General features: G+C 40.1%; 1 protein-coding gene across 2 annotated transcripts in view; it reads left to right on the top strand.

Annotated features, from left to right (window-relative positions):
- Positions 1-2,154, top strand: part of LOC110560949 (killer cell lectin-like receptor 2) — a 48,737-nt gene extending 46,583 nt beyond the window's left edge. For both annotated transcript variants that reach the window (XM_060384299.1, XM_060384300.1), the window contains exons 7-8: positions 991-1,139; positions 1,218-2,154. In XM_060384299.1, the coding sequence (XP_060240282.1) occupies positions 991-1,132 (142 nt within the window). In that variant the 3' untranslated portion in view covers positions 1,133-1,139; positions 1,218-2,154. The remainder of the gene's footprint in view (positions 1-990; positions 1,140-1,217) is intronic.
- The last annotated feature ends 11,417 nt before the right edge of the window (positions 2,155-13,571 follow it).

Here is a 13,571-nt window from a genome sequence, read left to right as displayed (position 1 = left end):
AGACTTTGATTGGCCATTGTCACAGTAAATTCTACCAGAGTGGACGCAGGACTAGCCACAGGATTATCAACATGGATTGCTGCAGCCATGAATCATCTGAAGGCATGGGCGGGCATGGGAGCGTTAGCAGGCCTTCTGATGTTGGTCTCCTTGGTTTGCCTGTGCTATATATGCAAGATTAGAGTCTCACAACAGTGTGATGCAGCCATGATCATTCAGGTCTTTACAGCCATTGAAGCAGGACATTCTCCCCAAGCATGGTTGGATACCATAAAAAGCTAAAATGATACGCTCAGGATGCGAGGCTAAGCACTGCACTCAGGGTCAGCCGCTTTGGACCCAGAGAAGAGCATGTTTGATTGCATGCGGGTTGATGCCCCAGGTCCCAACTCTGAGAAAAAGGTATCAGACGGGTCTGATGCTCTTTGGGTGGATGACACCTAAATGAACATCTGTACAAAGTCCCAATTTATTTCTAATATCAGAGATCAGACCTCTACTCTTGCCTGATGCGTCTAAAACAAAAAGGGGCAACTGTAGAGAGCTGCGGAATGCTATGCCTTAAAGATGGAGCTGGCTTCCGCCTTCCACCTTCCCGATGGTGAGTGCTCTCTGTCAGGAACAACTCCACATTTGGCTAAGGCCAGGATCTGGCTTGCTTCCATGTATGTGGACCTATCTGCATTGCTCCCGTGGCACGCCTGGGTTGGCTACCCAGAGGCTATTTAAGCTGTGGGCTGGCTTTCCCCGGGGTCCGAGGATTGTTCAATGTTCCTGAATAAACTGCATTGAAAAAAAAAAAAAACAAAAAACACACACGACAAATTTCAAAAAAAAAAAAGAAAAATAAAGAAAAACTTTTAGTGATTCACTTACAATTAATTTCATATTCTGTATATTTTGCTCAATAAAGTTTAATTTAAAAATTATGATGTGCATCAGTGTTTGCTTCACATGTAAAACACTGTCCATTATGTTTTTTGTTTTCAGAAATTTGACGATAATGGATTCACTACGTGTTCTAGGAGAATGTGCATACCTAACTTCAATAGGTATAGAAGGCGCTGACTGTGGAACAAAACGTGGCTGTGTATGTGAAAAGAGACTGGATAAATTTCAGGGTGGAGTATGAAGGAAAGGTAAAGAAATGGAATGTGCCCATGTTTGTTTTCTGTGTTGAATTCTAACTACTTAACAACTGAATCTTTTATTTACAGACCTCAGTCGGCAGGGTAAACAGAGTGATGCGCTGGAAAGGGAAAAAATGTTCTGAAATCTGACTTCACAGAGCAGAAGCCACCTTTTGTCCTGGTGAACAGAGCAGCTTGTGTCTGGAGAATGTATGCCTTTGCTCCAAGCCCTCAGGAATCACTCTCTGTTTCCTGAATGACAGAACCAAATACAGAACCCTGATAATAGCATACATACTTCATCATCACTAGGATAAATCGTTTCTTTATCCCATTGTGCTGACATCACAATTAAGAACTAGCATGCAATTATGGGTTTCTGTTTGTTTGTTACTTGGTTTGTTACTGCTTGCTTTTTTATTTGCAGATAGAATTTATCTTTAAAAAGCACTTACTTTCTGTAAAATAACGTTTCAGACTTGAGTAGTTGCCAGTTGCTAGTTCAATGAACCCATACAACCTTTCCACAGTCCCTACATGTTCTCACTCTCTCCCTCCCCCCTCTGACCCAATTGATGATAAACTGAAACCCCATAGTACAGTAGCATTCATTGAGGTCACCTGTATGTGGTGGCCTACACTTACAATCTTATAAGAACATTATTTTGAAGACAGTCTAGGCTACATAGTAAGTTTATGACCATGAACTATAGTGTGGGACTCTGTGACATGAAGTCTAATAATGATGATGTTGATGATGATAATCATAATACTAAACTGCCCATAAATATTTTCTAGGACAAGTAATTTCTTTCACAATATCATACTGAAACAATAAAACTGAAGAAATATAGTATTGATGTAAAATATCTTCTAATCTGTAATCTGTATTCATAGATGTCAGTTTTCTGTATCATGCCATTGTTGATATTTCCAGGATTCACACACTTTGTTCACTTGTAATGACTATTAGTTCTGCAATTCTTATGAGTTTTTTTCTCTGACATTAAAAAATTAAACTCTTGGTGTTGGAGTGTGTATTTAATAAAATGTCCCCACTCTAGGTCATGAGAAATGTGGGTTTTAACACATATGCACATCTCTCCTAGCACCATTATGCAGAGTAATTTCTAAAAATTTTTAAAAATTTGTATTAGTTTATTTACGTTACATTCCAAGGGGGTCCCCTCATCCCCTCTTTCCATTCTGCCCTAATTCCCCCTTCTTTTCCCTTCTTCTTTCCCTTTTGCCCCAGAAAAGGGAAGCCCACCTTTGCCCCATATTAACCTTCCTCTGCTAATCAAGTTACATCAGGACTAAGCATATTTTCATTCCCTGAGGCCAGGCAAGGTAGTGCTGATGGGGGGAAGTGATCCAAAAGTAGGTAATAGAGTCCATATTAGAAACAGCCCTCCATCCCCCCCCCCCATATGAAGACCAAGCTGCCTGTTGGCTACATATGTGCAGGGGCTTAGGTCCAGATATTGCAAGCTCCTTAGTCGATGCTTAGTCTTCAGCTCTGAAAGCCCCCATGGGACTGGTTTGTTGTCTCTGTTGGTCTTCTTATAAATTTCTTGTTCCCTTCAGGTTTTTCCATCTTTCCTCAATACTTTCACAAGACTCCCAGAGTTCTTCCTCATGCTTGGCTGCAAGTCCCAGCATCTGTCTCCATCCACTGCTGGCTGGAGCCTCTCAGATGACAGTCAAGTTAGGTTTGTGTCTGAAAGCATAGCAGAGTATTATTATAAGTGTCAGGGGCTGGTGGGTCTCAGGTTGGGCCAATTATTGGTTGGACTATCTCTCACTGTGTTCCCTCATTACCCTTGCACTTCTTGTAGGCAGGGTGATGTTTGGATCACAGGTTTTGATGGTGGGTTTTGTTCTCTCTCCCTGTTTTTGTTTGGTTTCTTCCACTAGTCTTGCCTGGCTAGGAGGTGGTCACTTAAGTCTTTATGTCCTCCCCCGCCCCCTGTTCGGAGTCTCTCCTAGAGTCACACCCATATCCTCACAGGAGCCTACCTGTAGAAAGCCTCCAGCTTGACAAAGACACACTCCCTCCTCAGTTTCCCTTCTTGTTCCCAGCCCTCTCACCTCCCACCCCGTTCTCCCCACATCTGATCCCCAGTCTTGTTTCCCTCTCAAATCCATCTCCTGCCCAGTTCTCTCACTTTGTCCACTTCTGTCTATTCTGTTTCCCCTTCCGAGTGACATTCCAGCATTCTCCCTTGGGCCCTCCTTGTTATTTAGCTTCTTTGGGTCTGTGGATTGTAGTGTGATTATCCTGTACTGTGGATCTAGTATCCACTAATAAATGAGTACATACCGAGTGTATCTTTCTGGGTGTTGTTTACCTCGCTTAGGATGATCTCTTCTAATTCCATCCATTTGCCTGCAAATTTCATGCTTTCTTTGGTTTTAATAGCTGAGTAGTATTCCATTGTGTAAATGTACCACAATTTCTGTAGCCATTCTTTTGGTTGAGGGACATCTAGGTTGTTTCCAGTTTCTTGCTATTATGAATAAAGCTGTTTTGAACATAGTTGAGCAATGATCCTTGCATGTAGAAAATGCAAACAGACCCACACTTATCATCCTGCACAAAATTCATGTCTAAGTTGGTCAAAGATCTTGCTATAAAACCAGAGTCTCTAAACCCATTAGAAGTAAAAGTGGGGAAAAGTCTGGAACTCATTGTCATAGGATATAATTTCCTGAACAGAACACCAACAGCACAGGCTTTGAGATTAACAATTAATACGTGGGATCTCATGAAACTAAGAAGCTTCTGTAAGCCAAAGGACACTGTCTATACAACAAAATGGCAGCCAAAAGATTGGGAAAAGATCTTTACCAACCCTACATCAAACAGAGGGGTGATATCTAAATTATACAAACAACTTATGAAATTAAACACCAACAAATCAAATAACCCAATTAAAAAAGGGAATACAGAGCTAAGCTGAAAATTCTCAACAAAAGAATATTGAATGGTGAGAGGTACTTGAATGCTCATTGTCTGTAACCATCAGAGAAATGCAAATCAAAATGACTCTATGATTCTATCTTACACTGGTTGACCTGTTCCGTGGGCTAGTCAAAAAGGGTATACCTGAAAGAGAGAGTGGGGATGGGAGGGGCAGAGACTCGAAGAATGGAGGCCAAGACAGGTTTCTGATCAAAGCCTCGTTTTCTGAACCTACAGACAACACTTATAAAGCAAAGGGTTACAGGGAAATTGTCTCACAGTAGCAACTCATCTGCGTCACTTGGTAAGGCATCCGATAATTTACTCAAGGTTACACAAAGTTTGCTACCTGGTTCCCAGGGTTGCATGGAATCTATTATCTAGTTCTCAGTCCCAGAACACCCCACAGGAAAAGTTGCCAGGGTCAGTCTCCCATAGGTTGCCAACGCTAGTCTCTGAGAAACTGAGTTTTAGATAAGATCTGCATCTGCCAAGGTTAGGAAGAAGAATTACAATTACCAGACTCCTTCAACTGGTCAGAATGGCTAAGGTAAAAAACTCAAATGACAACACTTGCTGGAGAGTATGTGGAGAAAGGGGAACCCTTCTCCATTGATGTTGGAAGTGCAAACTTGTATAACCTCTCTGAAAATCTATCTGACACTTTCTCAGAAAATTGGGAATAGCTTTATCTCTTTTTTGACATAAAACTTTTTAAAAATTTTCTTTTATTAATTACACTTTATACATTGTATCACCATAAGCCCTTCCCTCCTCCCCTCCTAATCCCACCTTCCCTTCCCCTTGTTCATGCATGCCCCTCCCCACGTCCACTGATAGAGGAGGTCCCCTCTCCTTCCTTCTGATCCTAGTCAATCAGATCTCATCAGGAATGGCTGCTTGTCATCTTCTGTGGCCTGGTAAGGCTGCTCCCCCCTCATCACCTACTTTGGAGCTGATCAAAGAGCAGGCCAATCAGTTTATGGCAGAGGCATTCCCTGTTCCCATTACTACCAACCCACTTGGAAACTGAGCTGCCAGGGGCTACATCTGTGCAGGGGTTCTAAGTTCTCTCCATGCATGGTACTTGGTTGGAGTATGAGTCTCTGGAAAGACCCATGTGGTCAAATTTTCTGGTTCTGCTGTTCTCCTTGTGGAGTTCCTGTCCTCTCCAGATTTTACTATTTCCCACTTCTTTCATTAGATTCCATGCACTCTGCCAAACAGTTGGCCATAAGTCTCTGCATCTGCTTTGATAGTCTGCAAGGCAGAGCCTTTCAGAGGCCCTCTGTGGCAGGTTCCTAAATTGTTTTCTGTTTTCTTTTGATGTCCATCCTCTTTGCCTTTTGGGATGGTGATTGGGAATAGCTCTATCTTAAGACACAGCTATACCACTTCTGGGCATATATCCAAAAGATGCTCCACCATACAATAGGGGCACTTGCTCAACTCTGTGCAGAGTACTTTTATGTCAATTTGAAGCACGCTAGAGTTGTCTAATAATAGGGAATGTCTATTAGGAAAATGCCTCTGTATGTTCTGGCTGTAGGAAAGCCTAAGGGCATTTTCTTATTTAGCTATTGATTGTGAGAGCCAAGCCCATAATGGGTGTTACTACTCTTGGGCTGAGAGTCCTTGGTTATATAAGACAGCAGGCTTAGCAAAGCATTGAGGAGATTCCAGAAAGATGCACTCCTCCATGGCCTCTGAATCAGCAACAGGTTTTAGTGCCTGTCCTGGCTTCCTTCAGTAATGGACTGTGATGTAGAGATATTAGCAAAAATAATCCCTTTCTTCCCCTAGTTGTTTTGGTCATGGTGTTTTAACAGAGCAATAGAAATCTTAACTAAGAGAACCATCATACTCTACCAGGAAAACTTTGTTATTTCCCAAAGTTCCTTTTTTTGCCCTTTGCCCTCTCCACCTAGCCCCAGGCAAGCAGGCATATACTGTCTTGTACTGTAACTTAGTCTGGCCTCATTGATAGTGTGACATACTATGCATAGATTTGTATTTGGTTCCATTTTTCTCTGATCATCATCATCATCATTTTAGCTGACTCGTGCTTTGTTCACAGATCAGGGGTTCAAACTTTTTGATAAGAGGCAGTTTTGTATTACACAAATAAAACATTGATTTTTCTATTCACTCATGGATATATTGTGTTTTTGTAAGTTTTAACAATTACGAATAAAGTTGTCATATAAATTTGTGTGTAAGTTACTAAGTGAAAATATATTTAATTCTTTTTAGTAAACATCTAGAACTCTGATATGAGAATCTTTGTGTTAAGTGCAATTTCATTTCAGAAGGTACATTTACCATGTTTCCAATGGCTTTCATCATCTTACTCATCAATGTACTGTATGTGTAAAACAGACTTTAGCTTTCAGAGAAGTTTTATTTTATTCTGAATACATTTTTCCTTAAAAATAGATTTTAATACAATACAATCTTATTATGCTTTGCCCACCATTTCTCTTCCAGATCCTCTCCACTTCCTTCACCCTCGAAATCTACTCTTTTTTTCTCTTTCTTTTTAGGATAAAAACAGGCATTTAATAATAGTAATATAAATAAAACAAAAAATAATAGAGTAGGACAAAAGGAACTGTAGAAAAATTTTCAAAGAAAACTTAAACGTATAGGTACATACATATTTGCACACACAGAAATCCCCAAACATGTGCAGTCAGAAGAGAAACACCCAAGTGCCCACCCTAGTCCCCATGGCCTCTGGGTAGTGCGTGCCACTATGATGAGTGATCATGTGATGGAGAGATGAGAATGGCAGAGTATTCCTTGGGGAGTAGGGAGAGAAAGAGAAGCCAAGGCTCTTGTGCACTGTGGAAAGAGGTGGAACTAGAGACAAGAGAGTGGCAAGAAACAAGCAGATATGAAGAACCTGCACAACCAGCTTTGGCCATGGTGGTGTCCATGTCTTGGCTGTTGCCAAGGGCCATGTCTGGGTTCATGGTCCTCCTTCATCTCTGGTCTGTGCCGATGACAGTCGCCTGAGTTTCTACCAAAGACCATGCAGATGTCAGTGGTCTGCGCTAACTCCTGAGACCATGTGGGTGTTTTGTGTGCCACACTGCTGCTGGGGACATACTAATTTGAGTGGCCTGTGCTTCCACCTTAGGCTGTGGTGACATCCAAAAATTGGAGGACAATAATGACCCCTTCCCCAGCGTTTGTAAATAGTGAATAGTTTCCCAGGAGAGATAGCTCATGAATCCTTTCCCTAGTCAAGACCAACCCTGGATAGACTGAAACTTCTGCAGGTCCAGTACTAACAGCTGTAGTTGACTGGAGGTACCCCATGATGGTTGGTAATGACAATTTCAGAGACCACAGGCAATCAAAGAAAAATCCCAGGGCAGATGTAGGATACTTTGTAGAACCCCATTGCTGCTCAGATATGTGTGATTCTTCTCAATACATTCATGTGTAATTTCTGTTGATGAGTTTCCTCTTGTCAAAGACAGTTCTTATTATTTTCAGGTGTCCTTGTTGAAGTGGCTATTTTTAAGCAAATGACATGCCTTGATGAATATGAAACATAAAGCATGACACCACTATTCCTTTTGCTTAATCATCAATCTAAATAGAAAGAGAGGGAGGTTTGTTCTCTGAATCACATTTGCCCAGAGTTATGGTCTGTTCTTCAAGACAACCAATCGGAACCTTCTATTGAACAAAAGAGTCCTGACTGAGTATGTGTATAGAAACTGATTGTATTAGGGTTCTTGAGACCACAGAAATGAGGGGACTAATAAACAAAACATCCTGACCTGATATACACTCACAAACACACAAGAATTTATTAGTTCTTCCCATTTCAAAAGAGCAACAGCAGCTGATTTGCAAGACAGAGTTGAGAACCCAGTAGTTGCTTGTGCTTGAGGCTGGTGTCTCGACACTTGGAGTACTGAGTTCTACGTTGGTTGTCTCTCACAGGGGAAGTTGAAAGCCCCGTGGTTCAGTGCACAAGGCTGGGTTCCTCAGTGTCCCAACGTGGTACCAAAAACCCTTTAATTATGCCAGAGAACAGCTGGTTCTCAGGCCTTGATGGAAGCTGGCAAACTCTAGTTCCAACATCAGCTGATTCTAATTTGTGATGAGTTGAAATGAAAATGAACCATAATAAGAGTCCTTAGACTAAAAGTCCTGGAAATATTAACTGTGCATGTCCCTTTCTAACTTCTCTGTGGTGTTATTTTTCATAATCCTTACTGTCTTCTAAGATGTCCATGCTCAGATCAGGATCACAGCGTAGTCTTTTTGATTTACATTTTCTTGATGACTAAGGATTTTGAGCTTTTATAAAGTCTTTCTCTGCCATTCAGTATTCCTCTGTTGAGAATTTTGTTTAGTTTTGTACCCCATTTTTTAATTGGATTATTGGTTTCTTGGTGTTTAATTTCTTGCGTTCTTTATATATATTCTGGATTTTATCCCTCCATCAGATGTAGGATTGGTGAAGATGTCTTCGCAGGCTTCAGGCTGTTGTTTTCCTCTGTTGACTGGGTCCTTTGCTTTACAGTAACTTTTCAGTTTCACGAGGTCCCATTTATTGATTGTTGGTTTTCTTTAAAAGCTGTGAAGTTCACTGTTGTGGAAGTTTTACCTTACTAAATACTAGGTACTAAGAGGTGGGGATGTTTGCCCAAACTGGCAGCCCCTCCCAATGAAGTGATTTAGACCACCAACCTATTTCACTGGCTGTTAGCCTCTCCTTGACTGCTTCCTCTGCCTGGGCAGGAAGGATGGGGTTGCAGATACAAAATGATAAAGGCCCTGCTGAGAGCTAAGGGTTTGAAGGTGTGACTACACCGATGTACACAGCTTCCGGGCAGGTGCCTCATCCAAAGTGAGTGTGTACACCATGTGGTTTCCCAAATAAAACTGGTCTTTGCACCAAGGCAACCAGGGAGGCCAAGGTACATTTCATGTGTATGTGGTTGTTTTTCACAAATGTAAAATTAGAAGATAAAATTCAATAAAATGAAAAACATTTTCAAGTTACCTTTCTGTTTTATTAGCCTATGATACAGTTCTCGTTTTCCTGTTTTGTATTGCGCTTTGGTCAAAGAACCACCGTGTGAATGTCAACCAATTCCACCTGACCACACTTTACCTTCTAATAATGTAGTTGTCTTCAGTTAAAAACATTTTTCTTATCCCAAAACTCAGAACTTTGTGAAAAACAGAAGATAAAACTTGAGCTGTTGCTTTTTTGGAGTTTGGGTTCTTGGTATGATGCTGCCTCTTTCTAAAGCTGAAATGCCCTCTGGAATCAGTTTCTGTTCACTTTATTGTCCTGTTTTGACAGTTGCATTGTCCATTCTGCTGTGGCAGAGAATAAGGAAACTGAGTTAGAATATATGCTCATAGACCTGGAGCAAGAGGAGACAAACCGCATTCAAAGAAATGGACATGAACTTGGCTTTTGCTCATTTGGTGTCTCGAGGATGTCAGCCTCTCTCCAGAGAGAAGAATGAAAGAAGAAAAACTTCTCAAAAGCATTAACATTTTGGTGGTAGTTTGAAGTGAAACTCCAGGTCCACAGTCATCAGCAGTGTTCTCTGGATTTCCCAGGTCCTATTTCACGTATTGTCTCCGAGGTGTTCTTAAAAAACACATGCACTCCAAGGGTCTTAAGTCTTTTTCTCTTCTGAAATATTGACCAAAGTGACTTAGGAAATGAAAGCTTGTGCTGAGCTTGCTCTTTCTGTCTGTACACTCTGGGATCCCCGGAACAGAAAATTGGTGCCCACTTGCAGTGAGTGGACTTTCCCACCACAATTGACCTAGCAAAGATAATCCCTAGACATCTACCCTAAAGTAACCCTCACAGGCTTAGTCTGACACTTGTCTATTCTTGTTCCAGCCAACTCCATAACACTAACTACCACTCCAAGTTAGAGATGGTGAAATAGAGAACCTATCTTACTATGTATGCTGATTAAATTCAGTAGGCTGAGTAATTTATAATCAAAGGAAGCTTCTTTGGGTTCAGACTTCTTGAGGCTGTAAATCTCAAGGTCACGTGTCAATGTGGGGTGAGACCTCACCTTTGTCATGACACAGAGTGAAGTGGGATAGTGCAGATAGCCATGTGTAGAAGAATGACGGGCATGATTAGACTTGTCTCTGAATATCTGCTGTCAGACAGGAGGAATGCTGTCTGATGGAGCTCAATATGTAGTAGAGCAAGCTGTCCTTGTACTTCTGAGTATTCTCCTGCAACTGCTTCCTGGGATTCAGGTATGTGATACCATGCCTAGTTGGTCATTAGGTTTTGTTGTGAAAGGCACAATCTTTGTACTGTACACTTCATACATATCACACACATACACCATGTAAAATGGTACAGTCATTTATATCTCTAACACACCATCGAAGGGGATGAGGCAGGAAATAGTGAGTTTGAGTAGAGGCTAGGGTACATAGTGAGTTTCTGGCTACTCTTAGTTATACAACATGACCCAGTATGAAACAAAAGCAAAAATCCAGACCAAACTCACCATCTAACCCAGCATCTAATCAACCACCCGCCCAACCAACCAACCAACCAACCATCAACCCCTCAAAGGATGAGCTGGACCAGTTCTTGTGGAGTATGCAGAAGGCCACATTTCACTGCCTCACTGAAATGACAGCAGTGAGTTCACCTAACAAGGAATGACCTCAACTTTCCCTGTCAACATTACATGTGGATCATAATGTAGCTCATTGTACTCCAAAAACAATCACAATGAAATGTGATTGTCTTAAAACCATTCCCAATATACATTTACTTTCCATAGGCACAATTCTAAAACAGGAAGTAAGTTTTTTTTCTTTTTAAATATTAAAATGTGACAAAATTCCTTAAGTTAGTAAAATTTGGGATGAAAATCTTATCCCATTTGTTCTATATACCCTTATATTTATATAGAGATGCATCGCTCAGCTCTTCTATCAAATGGCTTCTTTGAATTACAATTACATTTTAGCTAAAGATAGAGGCAGTGGTTTCTCTAATCATATTTTTCTTTTTCTTTTCAGTCATCAGATTATGATTATAAACATGAACCTGTGGCATTCAAAATGGGGATCCTTTCGGATGCAGGAATGTGTAGCTCATGTTTCCTATCTGTCAGTATCAGTTCTCAACATACAATTTCCTCTTTTCTGTTTGGTCAAGAGGAGGGGCAGAACTTCAAGAGCTGGAGTATCATTCGGAAGCAGTGCTCTTCTGTGTACCATTTGGGGTCTGTGAGGGGATTCAGGACTGTAAAGAACAACTTGTCCTTCGTCATTGGTTCCCTCACCGAGTACCACCGCCTGGCTGGGGTGCAGGTAACAGCCACTCAGATTTACTCAGATTTCTCTAACCCCTGAGCATACTTTCTCTAGAAAAGTGCAATTTAGTTACAAATGGCATGCATGGCAGTGGCATAGATTTGAAAGACACTTAATTGACTATGTTAGAATTGCATTAGGCTGTCTATGAAAATTAGAATTCAGCTTCAGAAAGGTATTTTCTCTTAGTTGGCTATAATTTTTTGTGTGTGAAATAAAAGGAGTGATCAGTAGATTTAATTACTTAGTAACTACTTAGTATTGAATTACTTAGTAATTCAAGTGATTTAAAGTTTCTTATGTACTTTGTTAAATTCTGTAATAGGAAGCCACTCCTTCCTTACAGAATTAGTGAAAATGTAAACAGGCTTAGATAATTTTGTCAGTTAAAAATGTGTTAGACGTACTAGAATGAATATTGTTCATGAACGATGTTTTAATATCACCTGATTATTGGTTGTCCCCTTCAAATAATATTCAATAGAAGAACCAAGGCAAATTATAAGTTTTTAACAAGTTAATGATTTCTATATTGATTGTTATCACTAGAGTAAATACTTTATGGATGTTTGTGATGCCTACTGACTCATTTTCTTTCTTTTCTTTTTCTTTCTTTTCTTTTTCTTTTTTGAGACAGAGTCTCTCTATGTAGCTCAGGCTGTCTGGAAATTAGCTTTATAGAGGTGTGTCCTTCGAAATTCTCCTGGTTCAGAATCCTGAGTGCTGGGACTCAAAGCATGTACCACTATGCCTGCAGACAAATTTTCTTTTGTATACATTCCTCTAGCAATACCATACAGTAGACCATTCTTTGTGAGATGTGCATGCCCAGGAAATCATTAGCCATTATAATTATATATACAGGAATTTGGGCTTTAACCTACCTTTTAATTTCAAACCTGGAATCTGAAATGTTAACTTCCTGCTTTCAGATAGTATCTTTGGAGATGGTTTCTGGCATAGACTTTTAAATGTGGTCCAAAGACAAGAACATTTTATAACCATGTTTGTATCACATTTACATAAGCTTTCAAAGCAAAGAGATTTATTTTCAGCAATTTTGATTATTTGTTACTGGTCAATAATAGTTGAAAAGTGAATCGTTGATTTACATGTTTGTCAAGCATTGGTATGGTCCTGTCAGAAGCCAATCCTTTGTTTGCAAGTTCAAGTATTTTTTTCCATACCTCCTAGTAATAATCATTGATGTGACAGTAGTTAAAACTTGTTTTACATATTGTGCAAGCCAGCCACTGACAACACTCTTTACACAGTCCAAGTACTTTAATAATTTAATAAACTTCTACCCCAGCCCAGCATCAAATTATGGAACGTTCTAAACTTGGACATTTTTTTTCTTTACCTAGACATCATTTCAAGGCAACTTCTTTCCAAGATGAGCAGTCAGGAGGTGACTTATTCAAACTCAAGATTCTTTGAGTCTTCTTCAGAGTCACAGAATCCCATGAGACCCAATGGGACTCAAGGGCCCAGAGAAACTGGCAATAAAGGTGAATGCGCTCCTCCTATGCACTGTACTCGCTAGACAGGGAGAACTGCCCTAGCCGTACTGCGGTTTGTCAAGTGGTCATAGGAGGTCATGAAGGGAAGAAATGAAGATTTAAAGGCTGTTTTAAAAAGAACTTTTTATTTCAGAGTTTAGGACTTTTAATCTGTCCTATAGTCACTGAAGAAAACAATGACAACAAAAAAACATGATAAATATTTTTCTACAAGCCCCATTAAAAAAAAAAGAAAGAAAGAAAAGAAAAGAAAAAGAAAGAAAAAAAAACCAATATTTATAGAAAAAAGGTTTTGTAGATAATGTAAAACAATATAAATTCAGTAATACTATGTGGTTATCCCTATTACCTGTCTTGAAAAAGTTACCTGTGCAAAAACCCAGAACTTTTGAGGATTAAAAATCAATATTTTTTATTTTTTTTTCTTTTTTCATTTTCTGAGCCAGTGTCTCAAGTAGCCAGGGCAGTTCTTGACTGTGACATGTAACAAAGGGTGGCCCAGAACCCCTGATTCTCCCAGAACAGCCTCAACAATGCTGGTATTACATTTGTATGCCACCTTGTCTGCCCTGGATAGTTTCTTTTGGGCAATGCGGGGCAGGG

This window comes from Meriones unguiculatus, chromosome 5 (assembly GCF_030254825.1).
Source record: "Meriones unguiculatus strain TT.TT164.6M chromosome 5, Bangor_MerUng_6.1, whole genome shotgun sequence".
Classification (NCBI taxonomy): Eukaryota; Metazoa; Chordata; class Mammalia; order Rodentia; family Muridae; genus Meriones; species Meriones unguiculatus.
Note: the sequence above shows the minus strand (reverse complement) of the source record. Positions and strands in the feature narration are given on the sequence as shown.